The following is a 13,409-nucleotide window of genomic DNA, read 5'->3' as shown; positions in this document are numbered from 1 at the left end:
AACGCTTTGACTTGCATCCAATCTTGACCGAGCAAAAAGACTACAACAATAATTAGTGTTTTTTTTATATTTGAACATGAGTTGAATTAGTCTTTTAAAACAATTGGTGTTTTTTTTCTTCATTTCTTGCTTGGTAGCATTATTTTAACTCAGAGGTGGCTATGAAAGTTTAAACTTTAAAGGCTCCAAACAAAGCTGACCTTTTCATTAATAGTTGTTACATTTGAACAAATAAAAATAAAATGAGTGTAGACCGGTGGTAAATGACTTGGTTCTCTAGCAGCAATAGATGACTTAGTTTGACTCAAAGTAACGAGATTTTCTTACAAAAAAATGGCCTCAAAGTATTTATCGTATGTGAAAGTCCTCTTGGACTCTGCCTTTCATTCCAAATCCAAAGACCCCGTTCTAAATGGGAAATGAGACTTGGTCAAGCAAGCATAACTATTGAATTAATATTAAATATGATAATGATGACCTACATCCACTTGGATTTGGATATATGGCTCTGACTATAAAACACTTGTGGGGATAATATATTAGAGTAAAACAAATTTTCAGGTGTATTACGTTGATATCATCTGATCAAGAGAAAAATGTTTTTAGTCAAGAGAAAACTTTTACTCTAGGTTTCACTTTTCTCTCTCCTCTGTTTTTTACCTTTTGTTTTTCTCCCATTAACTCCACTCATATTTACTCTCATTTACTCTATTTTAACCGGTCACACTCTATATGTTTGGTAGTGATAATTAATAGTTGTTGGTGAGTGCTAGTAAATGACTATATAAACATAAATGCATTGTATTCGTTTTAGTGCATCTACTGGTTTTGTTCTCTAACAAGAAAACTGAAATACTTTTTGAACAAATTAAAAAAATGTGGTTTATGCAAAATCAAAAATGGTAAGAACGGAAAAACAGAAAAAGCAACAGTGTTTTTTTTTTTAAATGCCACAAAGCTAGAAACCCATCTTATTCAAAATTTTGAAATCATGATCACGAAATAGTCTCTAGTCACTTAATTTCACAGCCTTGCTCTCCAATCGCATACTATGCATGAGCTAACAAATTGCTAAATAATAGTAATTAATGTCTCACTGTTCCTTTTGTATTTGTGGATTTGACTGTTAGTTAGAACATAAACATGCCTCTTTCACTGCTCTTGTCTGTTAGAACATAAACATGGCTCTTTCACTGCTCTTGTCTTAGCTGCTAAGAAGCTGGCATCTTCTGCTACCAATTCCACCGCCAGAGAACGGAGATGCCAAGCCGCCGCCGGCGTCTCGCCTCCGTCTAAATCCGGCTCTTTCGGTGCGCAAGTCTCTCACTTTCGGGACGATACAAAAACCCTTTTCGATTTTATATCAAAATCCGATGCAAAGTATTGAACTTTGTGTAATTTTGATTCGTTGATCACTTATTTCATCTTACTTTTAGCTTCTCAACTCATTTCTAGGGATTATCTGTTGATGATATTCCCATAGACACTCTCTGTACTTCATATCTTGGAGCAAAGACCTTGTTTTGAGGATACCGTGAAGAATGTGTAGATTCTTGTTTTGAGGATCCCGTGAAGAATGTGTAGATTCTTGTTTTATAAGATGGCATCTTTTTTTTTTTTGCTGGAACTTGTCTCTCTGATTGATTGCCTTTGTTTCCATGAGTACAATAACAATGATCTGGTCTTGGCTGATGCTTGCATGTTAAAGATTCAAATCAGTTTCTTTGATCATTTGGTTACCCTCTAGTGTAGTGGGCAGAGTTTTGTTAATATAACTCCTGGTGAGGTGAGTATTTTTTTTTCTCTGTAATACTATTCTAAAGGCCTGCTTTTGAGTGAGGGTTATGATTTGGTTAGAACTTTGAATTTATTGGTTAAAAAACGCAATCTAACGTCACATGAATTCGAGTGTTCTTATGTAATTTTTGGATTTAATTTGATAGGATGTGGCCCAGAAAATTATATTTTTTTTTTCGCTGAGCAAAGCAAGCATGAGTTATGCGTTCTTTCTGCATCTGGCACCATCTCTAATGCATCCTTGTCTAACCTACATCAGGAACCAGTGTATCTTATCAGGTGATTCTTTTGTTCTTGAACTGGCTTCAGAAAAAAGGGTTTTCGAATTTGGAATGTCTGTCTGTGAGCTTATAGGATTTGTAAGAGACTACGTAGAGGAATATTCACATAAGAGATAAACTAGAGTATGTGCTTATCCTAACTACTTTGTACTTATCACATATGTACTTATCACATAAGTAATGTTTATCCAATAGCTAGAGCTAATGATTACTTTACTCTCTGTTCACTCTACTTTTAGAACCTTTTGAAATTGGTTTCTTTAGGAACTGCTTAGTTTCAGGACCCTTGTGTCAAGTGCAATAGATGTTTTGGGCAGTAAATATCGGTTTTATTACAATCAAGCTTCCAAAGAATCTTATGTACTTCTGACATACATGCTTGAGAGTTACATATGATCATCAACTTGCTTCAGAATTACAAACTTTTTATTTTAGGGTCAGTACGAAATCCTCTCGCTGAATGGATCCTATATTCGGGGCGAGCATGGTGGTAAAACTGGTGGCCTGAGCGTTTGTTTATCTAGTTCAGATGGGTTCGGTGGAGGTGTTGGAGGACCCCTAAAGGCTGCTGGTCCAGTTCAGGTAGTACCTTTCCTCTTCTCTATTTTGGTGGTATGATAGATGTTATAATCCTGTGCAGGAATGAGAAGAAATGGGTAATCAGAAAATGGAGATCATGAGTAAATGGCAGATTAGTACTGATTCAAGTTTCTGAAGAAGTGTGTAGATGTTAATGAAAGTTTGAGCATGAATCAAGGTGAGAGTGGACTTATCATATCATATAATGGCCTTAAGGTTTTTTCTCATTGCAAAGGCAGAGAAAAGAGAGAGGCCAGAGAAGAAAACAGTGATGCTTTTTGTTCTTGGTTCAGTGTTAATATTATAGTAACTTCACATCCTTTTCTGGATTCTATTTCCTTTCAATCTTTTTGGTTCTTCCCCTGTAATCAGTTTTTTTTTACCAAAAGGAATTTGCTCATTTTTTTAAAATACTGTATAGACAATTTGTTTTGATAAATGGATTTTTAAGTTTATAACTTTCGTAGTCTGGTTATATTTCGTATTTGATATGCCGAATGTCCAAATTGTTGTTTCACTATCCACATTAGGCATAAGTCAGTTTTTTTCTTCTTTTGAGGACATTTCTATAAGCTCTTCATGGGATATAGATACATGTATCTCAGTCTTCCTTATATAGTTGAGCACTGGTGTTTACCAGGGATATTAATAATACTTCATGTTTTTACACGGCACCTAATGTTCTTGGTAAGTACATGATCTGTTTTATTTAAACGCTTAAGTTTATTCTATGTCAAACTTTATACTTGTAGAAACGTGTGATTTACAGATCAGGTTTTACGTGTTGATGAGGACAAGTTTGATAGACCAAAACATATTTTACAGACAAGGTTCGATAAAATTCTAGTAACACATAGTAAAAATGGTGGATCTAAAAAAAAACCTGAAAACGTTAATTCTCATCATATTTCGTTATCATTTTCTTGTTTGTCAACAATATTGTGCTACTTGGAACATTTGTTTGTCGTGCGGATAGGTCGTGTTTTTACTCCTGCGTGTAACATCTATTCTCGAGTATCTATCATACGTTGTTTGTTGCTTCCTTCTTTCGCACATGGATAGATAGGATACACATGTGATGTGAGCATAAAAGTTACTTCCATTTCAAAGTTACACATGTTAGTGAGCTCTCATATGGAAGTTCAGTAACCATTTATTCTAAAGTAATATTTATGCTTATCTATCTATCTATAGACTTTATCAAACTCCTTAAATGTCAGACGATGAGTACATATTTTTCTACATAACTCTCGTTCAATGGTGTTACACATATTTATGTACGTAACTACGTAAGTGTAAAGTATGCAAATGGGATGTGTACCACCACCAATACTTTTGTTTTGGCTGGGAAAATGTCGGTAAGTCTTTAACATTGAAAGATGTAAGTTAATTTAATATTTCCTTTTTGTTCCCGAAAGAAAAAGAAAGATTTTATAGAGTATACATGCATATTAAAGAAATAATTAATTTTTTACAATTGAATTTATTATTTACTTTACTATATTTTTTCCAATAAATATCAATCAATAGTATTCAACCAATTCAAACATTTTCATTTAATGTTTCTTAAAAATATACAATTTTTCAACATTAACTATTAAAAGTACTTTAAATTTTTAAAAATCTATCATTTTGAAACAAAAAATAAATATAAAAAATTATGGAGTAAATAATACTAAAAACAATCAAGTGATTAATGCACTCTGAGAGAGAAACAAGAAGGGATAAAGAGAATCATTATGACACGTGAAGAGTTTATATATATACTTCTCTTTTACCAAATATGGAACAATGGCTTTTGCTACAAATAGGAACGACAATTCTGAATATTGTAGATGAATATTGAAGAATAATAGTGTCTTGGTTTAACCAAGAAAAGGTCTTAAAAGCTTAACCCTATATAGATTCATGGTAGAACGATATTAATAGGGCTTTAGTTTCCAAATGCTGGAACTCTGTTCCCCGTACAATGATCTACCTATATCCTATGGAGATTTCAAAACATATACGCACGTGTGTTTCGTGATTTAGGGCAAGAATGATGGTACAAAACGGAAAATCTGTTTAAAATGTTTACAATAATGGTACAATAATTCACTTAAGTTAAGGGTACAATAATATATGACAATCTGATTATAATTTCTAGTAATTAATTAAGGGTTTACTGTATCAATACCTTATATATGCAATAAGTAGCATTTGAAATCAAACTTTAAACCTAAAGTAGAAACACTAGATCTTTCGGCAAACTACTGATCAAATGGAATTCAACAATACTGAAACATGGTTAAGGAGTATACACTTAGCTAAAAATTCACATGTATGATGATGAATCGAAATTAACGGAGTTTGTATACAGCAAACCAATAAACGGCGACGTTGGTGTCAAATCAAACCACTGTTTCTTCTTGCTTTCCACTGACAGATATGGATTCCTAATTGCGTAGTTTCTCACGCGCTATTTTATGGCTCTACCTTTCGTTTAAAAGGCGCCCATGTTTGATGTTTATTTTTTTTATTATTATGATATTGTTATTGAGGTGCTTTATCTATTGACAATTCATTTTTGATCATTCGACTCTAATCCTGTAGATGCCAAACTTTTCTTGGATGATGGTGGTATCTTTGTAAATTATTTGAAAACGTAACATTTTTTCAATACGTTTATCTGTTAGAGTCTTAGAGATGTCACACATGTAAGATGAGATGAAAGTTCGTAACCTAACACAAACATGAATTACTCCATTTCTTACTAAATAATATTAGAATAGAAGCCTCTTTATACTCTATTAATCTTGTACAAGTAGTAACTGTAGAAAAACATAAACCAGAACAATCTACATTAAAATTGATCTAACTAAAAAAGTATAGTTAATTCAATCTACTAAGTATATATAGAATATCAATTAAGCATATGTCGCATACGAATTCAACTGTTTATCCAAAAAAAAAAAAATCATTGATTCAACTTAATTCCATGCAGATCATATTTAATATATATCTCTGTGTTCTTTTCACATTTTTAATGATAAAGGTTTCTAGTTTCTACCGGGAACTATAACATATAGAATTTAAATGGTAATATATATAGAGATTTTGATTACCAAATGTTTAGGTTTTGTTTTAAATATAGAATTTCTTAAACGTTTTAAAATGAGCTAGCAGCTTTTATTCATTATTCTTTTTCTTACAAACATGTGTAAATGCTAAGGTCACTAGATACGCAACGCTAAATCTCACAATATAACATATCCTCGACAAATCTAGAGCATAATATATATTCTAGAAATCATGCCATCAAATCTGATAGAAAACTGCTAGTTTAACTTTCCCCGCGTAATATATCGAGTTAAGCTTTCATTTCATAAATCTTCTAAACTTAGGCTGAAATATAAGCAAAAATCATTTTGCCAACAATGATTATATGCAAAACTAGGATGATTAGACTTGTAATCGATGTACAACACATCTTCTCAAAATTATTAAATTTTCCTAACTATTAGTTTTATACAAACTCCGACTTAATCATGTATTATACAAGTGGTAATTTCACAAAACACTATCTTTAAAATTGTCAAGTATATAGCCATAAGGGATAGGACTTTCGTCGTTTAAAATAATTTGCTGATAATCAATCTCTCGAAAACCAATCTTGTAAATGCAGTTTGTGAAAACCAACTACAAAAGGAAATACACTTCGAGAACATGAAGGTTTAGCAAATATTCACTCAAGATAAATTCCTGTAGAAGAGACAAGCGCGGCGATCAAACAAAACTGTAGTCTACTGATTCGTCGCTACCAAACACTAATAACTAAAGATCTCGGCAATGATTTTTCCAACAACCAAATTTTCTAAGGTTGAAGAACTTCAGTATTAAACGCCAAATATCTTCACTAGCGACCGCAAGATGAAATTTTCTCTATGAAATGTATACACATATACACCCGTTTGTACCATCGTTCTATAACGAATTATTAGATAACAACTTGATAAACTGGTCTAAATAGTTTGGTGCTAAAAATTACTGTCAGGTTTATTGGCAAATTTAACACGATAACTCGGCTTGAAGCAAACAACATACAAATTTAATTACGTGGGCATGGACACCCACGCATCTTGGATTGTCAACAAGGAGATGTTCTTTGTTTTCCTTTCTGAATAAATCTAATTGAAGAAACGATCAAGTTAAAAAAAGTTATTCTGAGTTTATAACCCATGATTACCGGAAAAAGAAAAGATATATTTGTTAACGAGGTCATTTTTGATATATATAAGATAATAAAAGTGAAGGAAGAAAACAAGAATAATGCGAAAACAAAGTAATGCAATGCAATAAAGTAATGAATAAAATTAAGGATAATAATAAAAAATGAAATTGTGGCTGCAAATTGCTGGCAAAGAACACAGACTCTTCCTCCTCATGTCATGTCAATGTTCAACTTCAAGTTCCCCACTTGACCCATTGGTCACTCTCTCCTTCTCTCTCTTTACCTATGAAATTACTCTTTTCCACGCTGTGTAACACTCAGCCCCCTTTCTCCTTCTCTCTCATAGGTTGTACAGTTGTACTCATCTGCTCAGTCTCTCTCTCTTTAGATGACCTCCTATAATGCATCTGAGTCTTGAAGCTACTTAACACACTCTTGATTCTTCTTGACAAATGTGATTTTGTGTATCATCTGTCTCTCCATCGACTCCCAAAGTAGAAAAACTGGAAACATAATAAAATGGAAAAAAAATCCCACTTTTGATCTCTTCCACTTATTATTATTATATACCCACTTCTCTCATCTTCTATAAGCAGCAACGAACTTCACTTCTCTCTATTTCCTTTTTCAGTTTATTCTCTCTTTGCCTCACTATTTTTGCTCATATGTGTTTGCTAGATTTGATTTACCAAAGTTGAATCTATTCCTCATATAGTATCATTCTCACCATGACAAGCAGCTAAGTCCCTTTTTCTCCCTTTCTCTCTGGTTTATTAATGATCTAAAGAACCCTAATCTCTTTGATCCTTACAAGAAAAAGCAAAAACCCTAGCAAACAAGAAACAAAGATAAGCTATGGAATCGATCTCTCACCAAGCAAACAGGAACATTAATACCTCCACACAATCAACACCTCCTTCCCCAAGCCGATACGAGAACCAGAAACGCCGTGACTGGAACACGTTCTGTCAATACCTCAGGAACCACCGTCCTCCCCTCTCTCTCCCTTTGTGCAGCGGCGCACACGTGCTCGAGTTCCTCCGCTACCTCGACCAGTTCGGGAAAACAAAGGTTCATCACCAAAACTGCGCCTTCTTCGGCCTCCCTAACCCTCCCGCACCTTGCCCTTGCCCTCTCCGACAAGCCTGGGGCTCACTCGATGCCCTCATTGGACGTCTCCGTGCCGCCTACGAGGAGAACGGTGGCCCTCCCGAGGCTAACCCCTTTGGCTCACGCGCCGTCAGGTTATACCTCCGTGAAGTCAGAGACTTCCAGGCCAAAGCTCGCGGCGTTAGCTACGATAAGAAGAGGAAGAGAGTCAACAGGCAGAAAACGCAAACGTTACCGCAGACGCAGCCACCTCTGCCGCTTCAGCAACAGCAACCACATCAAGGTCAGTCTGTGATGGCTAATTACTCGGGTGCAACTGTATGATCATATATATATCGATAAATCTCTTTACTTTTAATGTATTGTTTCGTATTTGCTTCTATATGTGTGTTAATGTAATGACTTCTCTACATTATCCACAGATGATGTTGTTGCTCATTTAGTTGTTTATGAATACGATAAATTATGATTATTCACGCTAATGTGTTTGATCCTTTATGTTTTTGGAGATTTATTTTCACTACCATCAGCTAGAGGATTATACGAGTTTGATACCTGGTACAGTTAGGGTTTATATGTATTATGCAAATATTTTTTATGATCACCGGAGGTGCCTTTTATATATAACTCCGCTAGATTTTAGGGGATATGTTAATATTTCTTTTCCATGCGATGATAGGAAACATTTGTATATGATCATATCATTTCAATGATTTAGATATGAATCTGTATATGAAAGGCATAGAAGCTATATATTTACTCGAATGTGTGTATGTACAGGATTACTTTATGGTTACTCAGTGTGGTATACTGGTATATATATAGTTATATACTAATAAGTAATAACGCGTCTCATTGTTAGAATCAAAACCCTGATATGATGGCACAATAAAATTGTGAATGAAACAACTTTGTAAATGTATGCTTCTTAATCAATTCCAGATACTGTTGTATGAGAATATCGGATTGGTTGTTGCTAGCTATTGCCTGTTGTAGTCCTACAAATTGATGAGCAAAGCCATCTCACATGTTTTCTCATTAAATGCTTACTATTGTTTTCTTTGTCTTGAGTATGAATTCACTGTTTTGACTTTCAATGTCACCTTATAAATTATTGATTCTACTTCTTCCAATGGACTATTATTAATTCATGTATAAAAAATATTTCAAACAAAAATTATAAAAAATTTCGAATCTGAAAACATATAATCTAAATTTATAAAAAAAAATTCATTTTTAATTCGTTTTTATTTATTTTTATTTGTTTATTTAATTTTAAACTAAGAGTATTATGAATATTTTAACCTTTAATAAATGTCATTTTTGTGATTTTCTCCTTCTAATGTCATTTTTGAGACAAAAACTTAAAATGCGCTATTATTGACAATTGCCTTTATTATTTATTCATGTATAAATTTTTTCTCAAATGATTTCACTCAAGATAGAACCTTAGGAGAATAAAAACCATGACTTAAGTGACAAGGTAATTTGTTAGAATATTGGCCTAAATGACTATTAAAATAAATTTCATTAGAAAGATTTCTTCTAAACCCACATTTACGAACCATAGTCTTCATTTCATCTTATACGCGAAACCCAAAGTCAGCAAGCCTAACTTTCATTTCATCTATAACGCCAAATGAAATTGTCTCTTCCTATCTATCTCTACTTTCTAATTAAAAATCTAATTTTTTTGAAATAAGCCCAAAAGAAAAACCGTAATAAAATTTGTTTGAGAATGTTAACCTAAACCTAAAAAGGATCTATATTTAAAAGTAAACAAATAAACAGACAAAAATACAAGAAAACATGCACATCAAAGAGTTTGGGATTGGATTTCTTTCAAGTGACTTATTTAAAGAATCAGTTTTTTTATGCATAGAGGAATATGAAGTTTCACCAACCATATAGAAATAGAGATAGATATCAATAATTTTAAAAATAATTATCGTAATAAAAATTATCCTTAGAATTTACATATTCAGAGAAAATCAAACCTCTTCGATAGACACAAATAGGAATTCCGAAACAGCAGACAGGTTGGTACGATGTTCTCACACTTCACTGAAGTGAACGGTTTCGATTAAACATACTATCAAAGAAGTGCGCCCGATGCTTACCACGTCTTCACCGGCTTTACTCCAGCAGTGGTCCCGGTTAGAAAGCCAATCGCACGTGGAACCGAGTAAGTTCTGTCCGGCTCAGTGTACAATAAGATCGTCTGGACCCACTTTTATTTTTATTTATTTTACTTTAATTTTATATTTTACAGAAACAAAACTTTTTTTTTTTTTTTTTTACAGAAACAAAACTTTGATTAGAAAGATTCGTCACCGCTCACTCACCACCACCTCTTTTACTTTCCCAGATTTGGGAAGAGGCCTAGGTATAGTCTTTTAGACCTACTGATAATGCATAGATGAAATAATGCATCATACTTGTATTTTATTATTAGTAGTGGCAGAAACATATCTACAAGACTACTACCATGGTTATATAAGTAGTATTGTTTATTCTATTTCATACATTTTTTAACAATCCACGTAATAACTCAGCACTAAATTAAATTTTAATTCCTACTATAGTTTTTAACGACCCAAAACTCAAAAATGATCAAAGGATCCTTCAGGTTTTTCTAAGCTCCCTTTTCCTTGTCTTTTAGGACTTCTTATACTGTCCACCTACATATTCCAAAAGTGCAAAGTTGTTAGAATACATATCTCGGCACAGTAGTTTCTAAGAGCCTCTTTCTCTGTTGTTGCCTGCCTGATAATGCAAGATGGGTCAATGAACCTTCTAGTGACTACTGTGGTAACAAAACCATAGGCCAGGGGATGGGATACCCACTTCCCTCACAGCTTGCTTATGGAGCGAATCGAGTTGAACTATACCGGTACGTACTATTATTGTTTCTTTTGTGCATGAAATGTATCAATACCATATGTATTCTGAAGTCACGGCCTTTATATTTCCAGGAGAAAATTGTAGTACTGTAAAAGGCTAAAAGCTTAATCAGTCACATTTTATCAAATGTTTTGGATTGAGAGCAAGAATTATTCCTCTTGCAGCACTAATCCTACCTAATGTTTTGTTGTTTCACTATAACTTACACAGGTGTACCTTCTTTCCAGCAATAACTCGATTCCCTTGGCACAATGATCCACTTAAGGTAACTAAGAGCGGTTCCAACGCAAATCCTACAAATTAAAATAACATCCCCAGGATTCCAAGCAAATCTCTTCAGGTAATATTAAGTATCTTTTCTCTGATGTTGTGTTCTGAACTGGATGAATGTTTATGTTTGCAGGTTCCGGTTCTTGTGTGTACGAGACGTGAACTCAACCTCCAGGCTACAACTAGGGAGCATTGATCTGTACAGGATCCACCATTTGTGAGAGATGGAATGTACATCATACATACTTGATACGTTTTTCACACATAAAGTGTACATACTAGATACTTTATGTATAACTATCACATAATCATCACCATTCGTGAGGCCGTGAGGGAATTAGCTTTGTTGAATAAATGTGCAAGTGGAAAATGTTGTTATTGTTAAGGATCAACTTCATGAGACCAAATAAAAGCTCAGCAAACCATGTTTTGAGCAGCGAGTCTCCTTTCCACAAAGATAAATATTTTTTATTTCACAATTAAGAAATTACATTAAATCTGCATTATTTTTATGTTTATTAAATTTTAATAAAGTTAAATCAACAATAGTTTAATAAATTTAATTAATCTTCTTGAAATTTGTACCTTTATAGAAACAAAAATTTATCTCTATGAATAAAGAAGCTCTTAATGGGCTTTTTTTTTTGCTAAAGAAGCTTTTAATGGGCTTTAGAGAAGAATTTATCAAAGACGACAAAGGAAGGAGTCTTTCCGTGTGTTCAAGAAGTATATCTCTCTATCCATGGCGGATGCACGCGGTGATGATCTAGCTGAATCGCTAAAGAATCTCTTCACGAGTGTATCATCCATGGTGAAATCCGAGCTCCAGGTGATGACAAAAAGATCCGAACTTTACAGATTATAAGTAATCCAATTGCAGATCTGAAATTGAGCCTCGTTGTTCGTTTGGAGTTTAGGGAACGAACAATCAGCTGGATCTGTTGGAGAAGATGAACCTGAGAGTTGCGGCGGAGTACGATGATCTGGGTGACGTGGCGGCTGGGCTGAGAGTTTTCGCGGAGCAGATGAAGTCGAAAAGTGGAGGCTTGGATGAGTTCGTGGGACAGATGGACGCGATCGAGAAACAAGTGTCGGAGTTTGAAGCTGTTATCTCTGTTCTCGATCGGTACGTGTCTGTCCTAGAATCCAAAGTCCGAGCTGAGTGTCGGAATCATCAACATCATCGTCGGTCTAATGAGACTGTTACAGAATGATTCACCATTGTAATAACTATTAAGAGTTATCCGAAATGTTACTGAAACTTTGTTTTCCTTTTAGTTTTAAGTTTAACCAAACTGTAATTGGATTGACCAAACTCGTTTCCTTGTGTCTGAACCAAACTATAGTTGTTGCTTTTTATGAACTAGCCAAAGAACAGCTCTATCTTGTCTCTGTTGCTGTCTCGTTGAGTAGCGCAACCACGGGCCAGTTTTCAATCGAGTAGCAAAGTAGCTTATGGGTCTATAATCAGGTGGACAAAAGATAAATCAACTAAAGCTAGTTTGGCTTAAGCTAATTACTGAAGCTAGGATATATTACTCAATGGATTCCAATTTTGTGTTTCTTGAATGTAATTTAAAAATTGTTTATCAGTTTATATGTAATAGCTTTGCGACTCTGTATTCTATATTGTGTTTTTTTAATATTATTAAGAAAATGTAATGTCATTATTCTACAAAATGTCTCTAATTCTTTCATTACAAAAGAGATGGCAATCAAAGATGGCATTCTACACGTGTCATGTCTTAATTCGTGGTTATCCTTCTAATGGAGAAGTACACTTAGAACATATCTTAATATTGTTATTTTATCTTTGGTCAACTCGTGTTTATTTCTCAATTAGTGTCTTTGACAGAAACTCGTGTCCTTGTTATCAGTTTTGGACTAATTTCTAACGATAGACTGAAAAAAGTCTCAGGAAGATAAGTAAATATTCAAAAGATGAGTACTAGTTAAGACATTCAAAAGTTGAGTACTAGTTAAGACAAAATCCACCCGTATTCTAAGGCGAAATAATTTCTTACGAGTGGCATTCAAACCCTTATATATCTTCATAAATGCTAGTACGTAACCTTTTAGTATTTAATAAAGGGACATTTGCTAAAACTAACCCAAATATTCAAGTCAAATGTAAAAGTATACCCCACTTTCAGTCAAATGCAAAACCAACCTAAAGGAGTAATGAAAGTACTATTTAACCCTTATGACCAAACAAAAAACAGAAATGTATTTTACGTTTCTATCCTTTGCAAGTCTAC

At 33.9% G+C, this 13,409-nt stretch overlaps 2 protein-coding genes, 1 long non-coding RNA gene and 1 pseudogene across 4 annotated transcripts; all 4 read left to right on the top strand.

Annotated features, from left to right (window-relative positions):
* The first annotated feature begins 142 nt into the window (after positions 1-142).
* LOC111200859 lies at positions 143-3,115 on the top strand. Of its 2 annotated transcripts, none has more exons than XR_002654364.2 (3): positions 143-1,310; positions 1,944-2,076; positions 2,514-3,115. It is a non-coding gene; the product is annotated as an uncharacterized LOC111200859 (long non-coding RNA). The 2 variants fall into 2 exon arrangements; XR_007316097.1 differs by having other exon boundaries at positions 247-2,076; positions 2,514-2,660; positions 2,719-3,115.
* Positions 3,116-6,146: 3,031 nt separating this feature from the next.
* LOC111200764 lies at positions 6,147-7,355 on the top strand (annotated as a pseudogene).
* On the top strand, positions 7,187-8,459 carry LOC111200858 (protein LIGHT-DEPENDENT SHORT HYPOCOTYLS 1-like). Its single transcript, XM_022692287.2, has one exon. It carries the CDS (start codon positions 7,723-7,725, stop codon positions 8,299-8,301), a length of 579 nt encoding a protein of 192 aa, XP_022548008.2. The 5' UTR covers positions 7,187-7,722; the 3' UTR covers positions 8,302-8,459.
* Positions 8,460-11,839: 3,380 nt separating this feature from the next.
* LOC111200471 (biogenesis of lysosome-related organelles complex 1 subunit 2-like) lies at positions 11,840-12,543 on the top strand. Its single transcript, XM_022691674.2, has 2 exons — positions 11,840-11,980; positions 12,069-12,543. The coding sequence occupies exons 1-2, from the start codon at positions 11,894-11,896 to the stop codon at positions 12,363-12,365; spliced, it is 384 nt and encodes a 127-aa protein (XP_022547395.2). The 5' UTR covers positions 11,840-11,893; the 3' UTR covers positions 12,366-12,543.
* Positions 12,544-13,409: the final 866 nt, after the last annotated feature.

This window comes from Brassica napus, chromosome A9 (assembly GCF_020379485.1).
Source record: "Brassica napus cultivar Da-Ae chromosome A9, Da-Ae, whole genome shotgun sequence".
Classification (NCBI taxonomy): Eukaryota; Viridiplantae; Streptophyta; class Magnoliopsida; order Brassicales; family Brassicaceae; genus Brassica; species Brassica napus.
This window is presented reverse-complemented; position numbering and strand designations above follow the sequence as displayed.